Source organism: Rutidosis leptorrhynchoides, chromosome 3, assembly GCF_046630445.1.
Source record: "Rutidosis leptorrhynchoides isolate AG116_Rl617_1_P2 chromosome 3, CSIRO_AGI_Rlap_v1, whole genome shotgun sequence".
NCBI classification, from domain to species: domain Eukaryota; kingdom Viridiplantae; phylum Streptophyta; class Magnoliopsida; order Asterales; family Asteraceae; genus Rutidosis; species Rutidosis leptorrhynchoides.
The window spans coordinates 690546625-690560794 of record NC_092335.1 but is presented as its reverse complement, the minus strand read 5'-3'; the positions used below and the strand labels follow the sequence as shown (position 1 = coordinate 690560794).

Here is a 14170-nt window from a genome sequence, read left to right as displayed (position 1 = left end):
GAGAAGAGCCTGGTGAGAAGGGTGAGAGGTGAGTGATGTAAGTGGGTAGAGATCACCGGTGCTATCACATCGGAGAAGCAGACGACGCGTCAGATAATCAATTACAAAAAAACCAAAAGGATCAAATTCAACAGAAACTAGATTATCACGGGTAAATTGGCGAACAGATATGAGGTTTTTAACGATGTTAGGGGTTACAAGTACATTATTTAAATGTAAGGGTCTGTGGACATTGGGTAACAAGCTATTTCCGGAGTTAGTGACGGGAATGGTGTTCCCGTTACCAACGGCAACTGATGGATACATGCGATTATTAAAAATAGTACTAAGATTATTAACGCTAGATGTAAGATGAGTAGATGCACCTGTGTCCAGGATCTTCTAAACGTTCTTTTGTGCGGAATTATATTATGTTTATATTAATTTAGATCGTGAGGATCCGACTAATGTTTACTTGAAAGTTGAATAAATATATTACGTATGAATTCATGGATAAGATGTGAGTAAATGGTTTGCGTAACTTTTGATGATGACACATGCCTAACTTTATATTCTTTGATTGATATGATGAATGTATACTGAGATTATGAATATATATATATATATATATAATGCTTGGATAGGTGTCGCTATTCAGAATCGGTTAAGACTCAACGACGGTGTCGCTATTCAGAATCGGTTAGGACTCAACGACGGGGGCTCTGCTATTCAGAATCTAAAAGACTCAACAGAAAGAAACCAGTGAGGTTTATTATCAAACTTAACCTGATTACAAATGACAACCAAGGCTTCCTTTTATAGGCGAGCCATAATACTATTTACAGATGCTCTAGGACCCACGCACTACGATCGATTACATTATTGATCGTTTACATTATTGATGTGGCCCGCGCACTTATTTAACTTTAAACATAAACCATACACGTTATCTTACATTATTGGTTCCTATGGCCCACATGGCCAGTACATTAAACACACGTATTTACATACAATAATTACAAGGACACGTTACATAATGTTACATTATTGACGAGGTCCACTGGGGTCCGCTTATATATTCGTTGTTATCTTTAGTCTACATCCCTCCCACGCTGAAAAAGACAAATGTTGGAGATTATGATGCTAGGAATGTGTCTTCTTCTTGACAGTATTCGCAACTGTGCCTTGGTGCCCTGGATATCTGTTTACATAAACGCCTTTTTATATCTTCTGGAAGAGCAGAAAGTTGTCCTGTGAATGCTTCAAAGGGTTCTTCAAAATTGTTGATTAGATTGAGACCTTTTTCATCAATTTTTTCAATAGTGCTTGAGTAGATTAAGACATTTTTGTGAACGTAATTGATTCTCACATTTTCTTACTGTTCTTGACCATTTCCTATTTTTGAGGATCCGAAATAGACTCCTGCTAATGATGACACCAGATGATCGATTGTTGGAGTTATTTTTAATGCTTCGTCTCTTGTTGGATAATTACCATTGCTTACTCCGAGATATGCTATTGTAAATGATGGGACAAGTAACTGTTGGTCTTCGTTAAATATTAGGTAGCTTGAATGCATTCTGAGAAATATTTCTCTTTCTTTTGCAAAATTGTCTCTGTATCTAGTTATTGCTTCTTGCATTCTTTGAGGGAGTTCCTTGATTTCATGAAGTGTTCTTCCATCGATATATAAGGTATCAATTAATCCATGGACGAAATATTCTGATATTGTTAATGGTGATGCTTCTGGTAAGAAAACTGCTTTAGGGCCAGTTTTCCTATTTTTGGGATAGAACATCATTGTTGCGTAATTTTCGTTGTAATTAACAAGGTTATCCCATAACCTTTGAAAACTGTGTGTGGATGGTTTCTTCTTATCTTCTTTTTCTGTTGTAGAGAGAATACTTTTCATCCTATTCATGGCATTTAGACTTGCTGTTTGACCATAAAGATAATGGTTAAGATTAACCATTCCTGATCCTGAACGTTTTGTTTCATTGGCTGGTTGAGTTGCTATTATTTTATATGCTTCGTTGAATGCTACCTTTGCTTCTTCTAGAGTTTTGTAACTTTTATGCGTTACGCTTCTGCCTAATATAAACTGATTTGCTGTTGCCCAGTTGTTGTATATTCCTTTGGATGGTCCGTCAAAGATGACATACCATTTTTTCTTTGGTTCTTCTGGATACGATGTTTGTTGAGATTGTTCTTCTTCTTCAGTCATTTCATACCAACTTTATTTTTTGGGTGTTTCTGGTTCTTCTAAGTTAATGATAGTTGGTTTATGTGGTGTTTGTGAATTTGGTGTTTGTGTTGATGTGGATGATGAGGGTGTTGTTAATGAAGGTGGTTCTTCCTTGATTTTTTCTGGGGTTTCTTTTTTGACTGTTTTTTGTTGGGTTAAAATGTTTAAGGTTTCTAGTAATTCCTCCTCCTCCCTCTGAAAAATTGATAGTTGTTGTTGCTGTGTTTGAATCTGTTCTCTTTTTTGTTGTAATTGGTGTTGAATCTGCTTGATGACTGCCTCCATTGTTGAAATACCTGCAGAAATATTTTGTATGCTTTTGGTGCTTTTTACTTTAAAAAGCTATTTCATGTACTCGTAAGAGTTGTTTGCTTTTCATATACTCAAAAGAGTTGTTTTCATGAATATGATCTTGCCTCCATCGAGCTTATAATTCATAATGAATATTACTTGAAGATAGATTTTGCATAGAATGTTTGCCCAAAGCAATGTGTGCTTAACAGATTACTAGCTTTGCTGAAATTTCTTTAATATTTTTTAAAGAGCTGTTTACTAATTGTTTGTGTATGCTAATAATAGATGATAAAAGTTCTATGCCTTCAGTATCTTTTTCTTCTTCAAGATATTTTTCATATTCTTCAATATTTTTAGTTGATTGCGAAATTCTTTCCCAGCTTTCATTTATAAGATTCTTCCAAAGTTTATTTGAAAAATTATTCATTTGAATTTTAGAATCCATGGTAAAACTTTTTTATTATGTTATGCGAAGAGGTGGTACTATTTTATGCCTTTTTCTTGAACTCGATTCTTCTTGATCTGCATAAAATCTTTCTGTATCTTCATATTTTATAGCACTTGTGCTGGCATGTTCATGATTAGTGTCTTGTTTTACTATTTTTATTTTGTTTATATTTTCTAAAATTGTTTCTTTTATTTCTGGAAGTTGTCTTAACGCTAGAAAACTTAGAATTTCTATAATATTATTTAATGTGGAGTTTAATATTTCTACTTTTTCTCCTATAGGTTTTTCTGAAATATTTTCTACATCAATCTTGTAAATTGATTCATCGGGTAAATTTTTTGGTATTTCGAAAAGTGTTTGATTAAATGGTATAAATGGTTTGTTGGATGTGATTCCTTCTTTTCCAATTTTAATATTTGATAGATCCATGAGTTTTTTAACAAATCGTAAGATTTTTAGAATGATATTTTATAGTTTTAAAATTATTTTTAATACTCAAATAATTTTTATGAATCAAGTACTTTTTTCTCTTAATTTCTTTATTAAAAATTACTATCCAATTAATATGCTTACATGCTTCCTTAGGATATAGCTTTTCTTTTTCTAATCCGGCTTCTAATTCGTTTAATTCTTTCTTAAGTTGTTCTATAGTTTCATAATGCCTTTTAATAGCTTCCCATCTTCTATCCAAATATTCTTTCCAAAAAGTATTTAATTTAGAACACTTAATTTGTACTCTAGAACTCATAACTTTAATTCTAATTCTATTTGTTTTTTCCATATTCTTTTCTGAAATCTTTTTCTTGCTTCGTTGTTATAGTAATCAACTATGGATAATTCTTCATCTTTTTTAATTTTTTCAGATATTTTGGAGTATAATATTTCGAGTTTATTTTTATCGTAATTTTCAGCCTTTATATATTCTAGTTGGTAGGTTTTATGTTCGTGGTTAATTACTTCTAATTCTAACTCTAGTGTTTCACTATATATTATTTTAGGAGTTATGTTTCTGAATTTACTAAAAACTATACTACCAAGTTTATTCATTAAATTCGTTGACTTAGAGTTCGTATCATTTGTTTTAAATCTTTTATTTCATTACTTTCACTAGATGTTTCACCTGTTGTAATGGAAATTGGTTTTTCTATACGTGGTATCCAAACAGATGGTAATTCTAAAGTTGATTTCCCTTTTTCGATATATCTTTGGCTAGTAAATACTTTTGGTGTTTCTAGGCTTAATAGAGGTTCAAAAAGTTTATCTATATATATTCTATCATCAGTTTTAAAAGTAATACTGTGATGAGAATTTGTTAATGCATAATTAATTTGATATGTAACCGTAAAAGGGTGATTTCCTTTATACATAAAATTTCTTCTTAATAATTCATATCTTATTGTAATGCTTTTATTTAGATCTTTATCTTTCAGACTTAAACCTAATTGAATGTTTACATCGAACTTAATTTTTCCTTCAGCTAAATTTCCTTTTCCTTTTGCTATTATACTTTCATGTTTATCAATTATTCTATCGTCTCTTAATTCTAATTCAATAGGTGTATTACATCCCATTAAGGTACTTTTGAATATAATTTGTATAGTTGATATGTGTACATAAGCTATTTTAGTTCTATCTTTTTCATTCATTTGTTTAATTCTATCGCTTATTTGTTTTCTGTTGATTATAGGAATTAATATATCTCCTTTTGTATGCTCAATAGGTACAGGTTCTTCTCCAATCATTTTTCCAAAATAAGTAATATTTTTTCTTGAGAAAATATCTTTAATTTTTCTATTATTATCAAAGTTATGTTTTTCAGATAATGTAAAATTTGTTCTTCTTATTGCTTTTCTGTTTATTATGATATCAGCCATGAAACCAGATTCATCTTCGATATCATTAATAGTGGTAATACCTTCTATTATTTCATTAGATACTTCCTCTTGAGTTTTAGTCATTTTGTTATTTAAGAATAAGTTTGTAAGTATACCTGAGTGTTTTTTCTTGATTGTCTTTGATGCAGAATTCTGAAGGTGCTACTGCTTCTCTAGAATCGTGCTGCTAGCTCTGATACCAGGATCTTCTAAACGTTCTTTTGTGCGGAATTATATTATGTTTATATTAATTTAGATCGTGAGGATCCGACTAATGTTTACTTGAAAGTTGAATAAATATATTACGTATGAATTCATGGATAAGATGTGAGTAAATGGTTTGCCTAACTTTTGATGATGACACATGCCTAACTTTATATTCTTTGATTGATATGATGAACGTATACTGAGATTATGAATATATATATATATATATATATATATATATATATATATATATATATATATATATATATATATATATATATATATATATATATATATATATATATATATATATATATATAATGCTTGGATAGGTGTCGCTATTCAGAATCGGTTAAGACTCAACGACGGTGTCGCTATTCAGAATCGGTTAGGACTCAACGACGGGGGCTCTGCTATTCAGAATCTAAAAGACTCAACAGAAAGAAACCAGTGAGGTTTATTATCAAACTTAACCTGATTACAAATGACAACCAAGGCTTCCTTTTATAGGCGAGCCATAATACTATTTACAGATGCTCTAGGACCCACGCACTACGATCGATTACATTATTGATCGTTTACATTATTGATGTGGCCCGCGCACTTATTTAACTTTAAACATAAACCATACACGTTATCTTACATTATTGGTTCCTATGGCCCACATGACCAGTACATTAAACACACGTATTTACATACAATAATTACAAGGACACGTACTGATTGAATTGTGATGCTGAACTGAATTGATTGGGCTGGCAATAGAAAGGCTGATGCGGCCCAAAAACAAGTGAAGAAGGCCCAAAACTAGCTGAGTTGTTACTGGACCTATATTGCATTACTTGTTGAGCTTCTTGTGGCCTGTTACAATAATACGATTGGGGTACACCATATTGGCCCAAGATCCTTTGTTGAGCCTCAATAATCTGAAGTAATTGGGCCTCATTAAGCTGGCCGATGCTGCTGCTATTATATTCGTAAACCATGGCTGTTCAGTGACGGCTACGTATTTGCTGTAATCACTTGGAGATTTTTTTTTTTTTTTTTTAAATAACAAAAAAGAAGTAAATTATTGTTGCTTTTGACTTTCTATGCTTCTATACGAATCAATTTAGTAGAAGCAAGATTGGATCAGAAGGATTTACGTTTGCTTTTTTTTTTTTTTTTTTTTTTTTTTTTTTTTTTTTTTTTGATGATTTTAATATTCAAACAGAAAAACCAACCTTGAAGAAATCTCTAAAATTGAGTTTAAATAATCTGTTGAATGAGCCTTGCTTCTTTCACACGATTATCGATAGTTGACTTTATGTAGAATATGAGATCTATTAAAAATATATTGATGGGTAGATGATGATTTTTGCAAACGATGAGCAAATACAGAGAAAAAATTATGATGTTTTTTTTTTTTTTTTTTTTTTTTTTTTTTTGATGCAAACGAAAGTGGTGGTAGGGTGTTTAGGGTTTAGCTACTCATACCATGTTAGATTTAAGTGAGGTGAGTATTATTGCTTGAATCATATGAGACGCACATACATCAAATATAAAGACTCAAACCCTAGCTATTACAAATGGGCTGAGCCCAATAGAGACAATACATGGACTAGATAGATGTGGGCTAATAATATCTACTAACATGTAGAAGCTTTAAAGTGTCGATATCATATGGTTTGAATTGTAAGTTCTTGTAGAAATTTTTGGTCATTATTAAATAGGACCTAATGAAGGCAATAAAAAAAAAAAAAAAAGTTTCACGAGTCGCGTAATATATCCACGAGGTGTAATGCATTGTTTGTAACTTTGATTCATAATGTTGTTTGGCTTGGGTGAGTTTTGACCATTTGGTAATATGCCTTTCTTTTATCTTGGATTACCAATGGGCGTCAACATGAATTTGGTTTCAAGTTGGTCTCCTTTAATTCAAAAATTTCGAACAAGACTATCAAATTGGAAATCGAACATGCTTTCTATTGGTGGTAGGATAACTCTTATTAAATTGGTTCTTGGTAGTTTTTGTTGGTGATTTTAGTGTTACCAACAACCATTTTAGTTAATTGGGATTTACTTGAAAACAAGGGTAATCAAGTTATACTTAATAACAGGTTAGGAGAGTGTGAAGTACACGCTCGTAAGAGTTAACTTGATACTAATATGGAAATTGTCCACCATTTTCCATTAGGTGTGAACGAAAAGTTGCGTCTTATCGTTGAAAGATTACATCTTTTGGTTGAAAGATCGCATCCTTTCACTAGCACCTTTTCACTTCCTATAAATATAGGAATATGATTTTGTTTTCAGAATGAACAAACAAGAAAAATCACATTCTCACTAATACTATAATTTGATCTCTTCTTGCCTAGAGACAAATTGCGTTCTTGTTTTATCCCAATTAAGATTTCGTGTAACCCGAGGCAAGTAGGGTCGAAATACTTAATTAGAAAAGTGTTTCACGATTTAAGAATCAATCCGGGATTATCATTTACAACCCTTATTTCTAACAAACTAATTAAGTATTTCCTTGATAATTATTTCACGATTCAAGAATTAATCCGGAATTATCATTTACAACCCTTAATTGAAATTGCCTTTCTAACCGAAACAAATATAACAACGTATATTCAAGGTTGAATCTTGTTTACTTGGATATGATTTGGTGGTTTAGTATAATCATGTTTCACTAGTGAAGCGTTCTTTGATGTTGGAGGGTCCCATGATTTTTTGGGGTTGCTAGTGGCGACATTAACATTTTAGTGATGTGAAATCAAACGTTTTGATAAAATTATTGAACGTTTGTAAGAGTGGTGAAAAACCGGTGATTTAAGTTCAAGTAACCGACATGTGATGCAAAGTAACTAGTGTGATAAATAAATGGTTACTGTGGCATGAATCGATAAATGTTAACAATTCTATTTTATGGAATTGTTACTGTTGCATGGGTGTAGTGCATTATCATGTGATAATGTTATGGAATAATTACTATTTACTATTATTTCTAAATAAGAAATCTATGGAACGGATTAATGTGGTTATTATAACTGGAAAAATGTTGTTATTTTCATTCGTTGAATTGAATCACCGAAATAAATTTGATGATGAGGTCCACTACAACATGTGATATATTTTTGAAAAAAAAATCATTTTGGGAACTTATATTTGGAATTGGATGATTAAATATCTTTTCAGATATTCCAAAATTAATAAGTAGATGATGCTCAGTATTAATGATCTATTAATATCGATATGGTATTGAATTGTATTTATGCTTCATAAATTAAAAACGTTGTCCATATTTTGACAAATCTAGAAATACACATTGTGATGGTTTATTTCACAATGATAATATAGTTCATTTCACAATCAGAACCCTTAAATATTTAAGGATATATTGAGTTTACTATTGATCAAAGGATCATCTATCTAACTAAATCAGTAAGATAATTCCACGTGGCAACACCAGAATCCTTCTCACAAATCTTAATTTTCTCCTAATTTTGAATTAAAAAAATTCCCTAATTTCCTGAATCTGACACGTGTCCCTAAATCATCCGTAATTAACACAATAATCCCATTAACAGCATCGAAGGTTTCGCATGATCAATCATCATCTTCTCCTTTTCTAATTCGTATCCTCTCTCTCTATTAAAAAAAACCCTTAACACCTTATAATGATCGATTGCTTCTTATTGCGGTATGTTCACTTATTCACTATTAATTGAGGTATCTGAATCTGAAACGCTTTGCTATTTCCTGCATCGATTGCGGTATGTTCATTTATTTACCATGTTATATATTCCATGTAATTCGCTGCACTTTAGTCATATCAGTTGGTACTATAATTAATTTGTGTATCCATTAAATTGATTTGTTATCTATTTGCTCAATTCAGATTATCCTTTGTACACCTCATATCTTTTTTGGTTGATGTGTGATTCAGGAAATAGAATTGTTTACCTGTTTATTTTCTATATGATTTAAAAATAGAAATCGTAATGACGATATCGATTAAGGATAATTGTGATTTGAATAGATGTAAATGTTAACTGTTTTCGGTTTGCTATATGATTTCCTTTTTATGTGGATAATAAAACCTAATTTTTATAATCTGATTTGCACCCGTAATCCAACGGCAACATAAGCTCGAAGATCCATACGGTAACAGTTTTTTATTGATATTTTAATTGTTTTAATTGTTGTAGGAAATGGTTTGGGCAGTGGATATGGCGGGCTAAGACGTACGGTTCCTTTATGTTGTTGCTTCTTTTGGTGCTCTTTATCGAAGAAGACTGATGAGGTATTCATTACCATATAAACGTTTTTTAGCTAAGTATGACAGTCATAAACAACCCATTATTCACATCATGATCCCTGCTATTTGGTTTTTAGAATTTGATTCATTGCTTATGATAATTGTACTTGCTTCGTCAGAACTAATTAAGAGTTTGCCTACAGATGATCTTGATAAAACTGTCGGAAGTCCGGGTACAAGCGTCACCATATCGTATAAACTTAAGTTGAACTTGATAAAACTGTTGGAACTTAAGCTACCTGAGTATTTCCACAAGTTATATGATGATTAGTTTTATTTTTGTGTTAAGCTTGGTGATGCAGCAATGTCGTTTCAGCTATAGTTTGGGTCTATCATTCACGGGGTTATGAATGGAATGCAGGTAACATGTATTCACGGGGTTATATCGCTTTATCTATAAACCTAATGGTTTGTCTCTTAACCTCTTCTTTACTATTTTAATGTCATTTTAAAATTTATGAAAATATATTTAGTAGTTTTTGTTTTTTTCGAGATGGTGTTGATGTGTAAATGTTGAAAGGTAAAAGAAGCAATCTAAGCAAACATAAGCAAAGGTAAAAACTAATTTTAACCATCTTTTGCTACTGTTTTGTATTGTTGATGATGATGAACATGTAGTGTTATGAATAGTCCAATTAGACAAAAGCTTCAGATGGTAAGTTGGGTTCCTTTATTAAAATTTTAATCCAAAATATCAAGTGAAACAAGTTTAGCTACTAAAAACTCCTTTTATGTTGAACTGACCCAGCACAGTGCCACATTGTGCCAAAAGTTGACTGTTATGTTGGACTTAATCCATGGTTTCCTATTTTGATTAAGCATGTGAGTTGGGCTCTACTGTATTCAGGAATTGTGGTCAAATAAGTAAAATATTTCAGCTTGAGTTTTGATGTAATTTTTAAAATCCTATAACAGGATTAGGAGTAGCGAAAATCCTTGATTCTGGACATAAAAACTTCAAGAAAGGCGACTTAGTTTGGGGTCTGACTGGATGGGAGGAATACAGCGTTATCAACGATTCAAAAGTTTGTCCAAGATTAATCATACTGATGTGTCTCGGTCCTATTATACCGGAATTCTTGGTATGTATTCCGTCTAAACTATATGTAAATATTATACCAGAGTTCTATTTTGAGGTGTTTGATTTCATGCTTCAGGAATTGTTATCAAATAAGTAAATGTTTCAGCTTTAATTTTTGATTCATGTTTGACTATCAGGAACAATCAATTTTGTTCTTTACTACCGAAAAAGTGTGAGGGTTGTTGTTTCACCGTTCAAGCAAGAAAGCTATGATGGCTTTAATGAAGGTGTTGCAACTAATCTTAGTATAATTCATTTATTTTTTATTGGTTTGCTATTGTGACTGTTTTGGAACCAACAAAGAAAATATATTTTTATGATTCAATAATTTCTACTACACCTAAAAATTATAAATTCTTTCACCCCTTATTGTCCAAATGTTTTCGCTTATGAAGTTGTAATTTATTGTTCTCTTTGATGTAACATAATGTGAAGCTATGAATTTCAGGCCTTTGTGAATGAACTTCAAATTTGATTTCTAGATAAAAGGATGATTTGTTTGCATATTCATAATTAAATTTGCTTTTTGATCGTTGTGTCTTATGTTAATTGATGAGTTATTCCTCATTGTGTCTTATGTCTCTCTTGATTATCACATAAAAATAACTGAAGCTATGAACTTCAGTTCATCGAAGCACTTCTAAGTCCCACAAAAGAAAGAAGCATAAGGAAATTTATGTCTGGTAATTTTCATATTAATATTTAATAAGGAAATTTATGTTACAAGTGGATTTTAAGTGATTCGATATTGATAACTGTTTAAAAACTAAATTTTTATATAGTTACTATTTACTGTTGAGTAGAGTCTACGATTTGTTTTTTGTAGGTGTTTTGTTCCACTGGCCAAAATCAATAGGATCAAAGTAGGCACTTCATGTAAATTGTCAGGTCTGTATCCCTAATTTTAATTCATTCTCATTCTATATTTCAATATTTTATCTCCTTCATTGGTGTTTGACATGGTTACTATAACTGTTGTGGTAATGAATAGATACACTAATGTGAAAAGCTATACCCGTGTTATTTTGTAAATATTTTGTTGGATGTTTTATTAATAGGTGCTAAGAGCATGCACTTCCAATAAGCCGTGCCAGATCAATTTCCTTTAAATAACGTGGAAATTTCAGGTATTTCTTTGAAACCCCAATTTTTTATTCTTAGTTCACTTAAATTATTTTTTGGTTTAATTATATTGTTTTTTGTTGAATTAGGCCTTCAAATCTTTGAATTGCCATGAAAATATTGGTAGTTTGTTGAGAACATAACTTTATTTCGCTTTCTCATGCTTTTATTGCTAATTTGATTTTCCTATCTACTCCCTGGAGCAGTTAAGATATCTTTCACAAGGATTGAAGGCTCTTGAAGCGGTTGATCGTATCATAAGAAATATACCCGATAAGCATCGAACACATCGCAAACTCACTGGACGCATAAAAATGAGAATGCCGGGGAGGGTGAAGCCATAAATAGATGTGAGAATCACTATGAGTGACTACTTAATTTTGACCATAGATGAACTGAGCTAATGCTTCATAACGTTGTTGTCACATCATTGCATACAATCAAGGTAACACAAAACTTATCAGGTGTTGAAGCCTTCATTTTTTAAGTCATTGTTTACTGTTGTGGAAAATTATCTAACATTTTTTCTTCTTAATTTGACTTCATCTTATTGTATTGGTCTTTTGTTGGCTTATGGACTATGAATATATTTGAGATGGACAAAGAGTATGTATTATTGATGTTCTTAAATTGAGCCTTTTTGTATGGTTTAGTGTTTGATTAAATTAACTGTGCGTTTAGGCTAATGGTAAAGACTTCTTGGTTTAACGCTCAGAAAGCTGAATTCTAGAGGGACTGGCTTGAGGACTGTTCGATAAAGCAATGTGATTTTAATGCTAAATACATCAAAGGTCTCTAACTCTCTGATGATTCAAAGCCTTTTTCCAAACTTGGTTTACAAATGTAGAATGACTATATAATAAGTGTTCCATGTCAACTAATAAGTTGTATACTTACGATATTGTGTTCCTTTTGTAACATTTTAGGTAACATTTTATACTTACTTGAAAATAGGGCCTCCCGTGTAATGCACGGGCTCTTAAAGGCTAGTATACATCTACAAGTTGTTAGTTTTTATACTTGGTATAGATGAGTTATCTTGGATCAAAAGGTTAATGTGGAGATTACTGACATTATAAACTTATTTACCTCTTGGATCAAAAGGTTAACGTTGAGATTACTGACATTATAAACTTATTGTCACTACTTCTTGGTTCTAGAAGTAGATTGACAAGATTTGTTTATAATTTTAATCTTACCATCTAATGTAATGGTAATTATTGAAAGGATAATAAGGATTCATTATCAAGGGTATACAAATTATAAGTTTACATTGGTGACTTGTGGAAAGTAGACATGTGCAATGACTAATCAATTAGTTAACTTGAAGTACTCGCGAGTTTCTTATTGTAAAATAAGAATTTGATAAATCCTTGGATAAGAGGATTGTGAAAAGAAAACTTATTGAAGTATAAATGAATGAGATTAAAGTTCGCGGTGATCCCAAGTTATGGGACGTAACATGACTAAGGCATGTATATTACAAGTGAAATCTAGATACTTATGCCTTAGACATACTATGTTTAGTGAGTTGATCAAGAATGGAGTGATATATGTAAATTTTGTTGAGTCGTAACAAAGTTTGAGTAAATCACTTTATAAAAGAATTAGCCCGAGACTTAAGTGCGCACAAGTTGGCTAATGATGTGGGATTAAAGTCCACCGAAATCTTCCAAAGTGAGACACCCAATTCTCTTCTAGTAAAACGCTAGAAGCTGAATTTCAATGTGGAAAGCTTACTTTCTGAAGATTGAAACACATAAATATTCTCATCCTAAAGTATGTGTTTAGACCCCTAAGTTGAGGTAGGTTGAAGTTTAACTTCTTAATAGTTCTTTTGAAAAATTGCAAATGCGGGTGCAAGATGTAAAAGAACTACCTATGTGAGCATGAAGTTTTGCCGCTTCAAGGAGCTTTGGACTTAGGCTGCCGATATGTTCACTGAAGGATTGGGACACATGGTTTATAATAGTGTCAAGTTAGTATTAGATGAATGTAAGAAACTGATGTGTGTATTACTCTCTCGTTTTCATATGGGTTGAAGGGTTTAATTTCTGAAACACCCCGATTCTCGAATTCTGGATGATGTAATATACTAAGATGAAAATTTAATTTTTGAAACATTTTCATTTATGCATTGGTTTGTTTTGTTTGTTCAAGTTTTAATAAATTAAGGATTACACTAAAATGGGGGGGAATTGTTGGTGATTTTAGTGTTACCAACAAGCATTTTAGTTAATTGGGATTTACTTGAAAACAAGGGTAATCAAGTTATACTTAATAACGGGTTAGGAGAGTGTGGAGTACACGCCCGTAAGAGTTAACTTGATACTAATATGGAAATTGTCCACCATTTTCCATTAGGTGTGAACGAAAAGTTGCGTCTTATCGTTGAAAGATTACATATTTTGGTTGAAAGGTCGCATCCTTTCACTAGCACCTTTTCACTTCCTATAAATATAGGAATATGATTTTGTTTTCAAAATGAACAAACAAGAAAAATCACATTCTCACTAATACTATAATTTGATCTCTTCTTGCCTAGAGACAAATTGCGTTCTTGTCTTATCCCAATTAAGATTTCGTGTAACCCGAGGCAAGTAGGGTCGAAATACTT

The 14170-nt window shown here is 31.6% G+C and overlaps 1 protein-coding gene and 1 long non-coding RNA gene across 2 annotated transcripts; one reads left to right on the top strand and one right to left on the bottom strand.

Annotated features, from left to right (window-relative positions):
- Positions 1 to 1354: 1354 nt before the first annotated feature.
- Positions 1355 to 2203, bottom strand: LOC139902738 (uncharacterized). Its single transcript, XM_071885341.1, has one exon. It carries the CDS (start codon positions 2201 to 2203, stop codon positions 1355 to 1357), a length of 849 nt encoding a protein of 282 aa, XP_071741442.1.
- Positions 2204 to 4614: 2411 nt separating this feature from the next.
- Positions 4615 to 5179, top strand: LOC139899516 (uncharacterized). Its single transcript, XR_011777531.1, has 3 exons — positions 4615 to 4721; positions 4837 to 4874; positions 4990 to 5179. It is a non-coding gene; the product is annotated as an uncharacterized lncRNA (long non-coding RNA).
- Positions 5180 to 14170: the final 8991 nt, after the last annotated feature.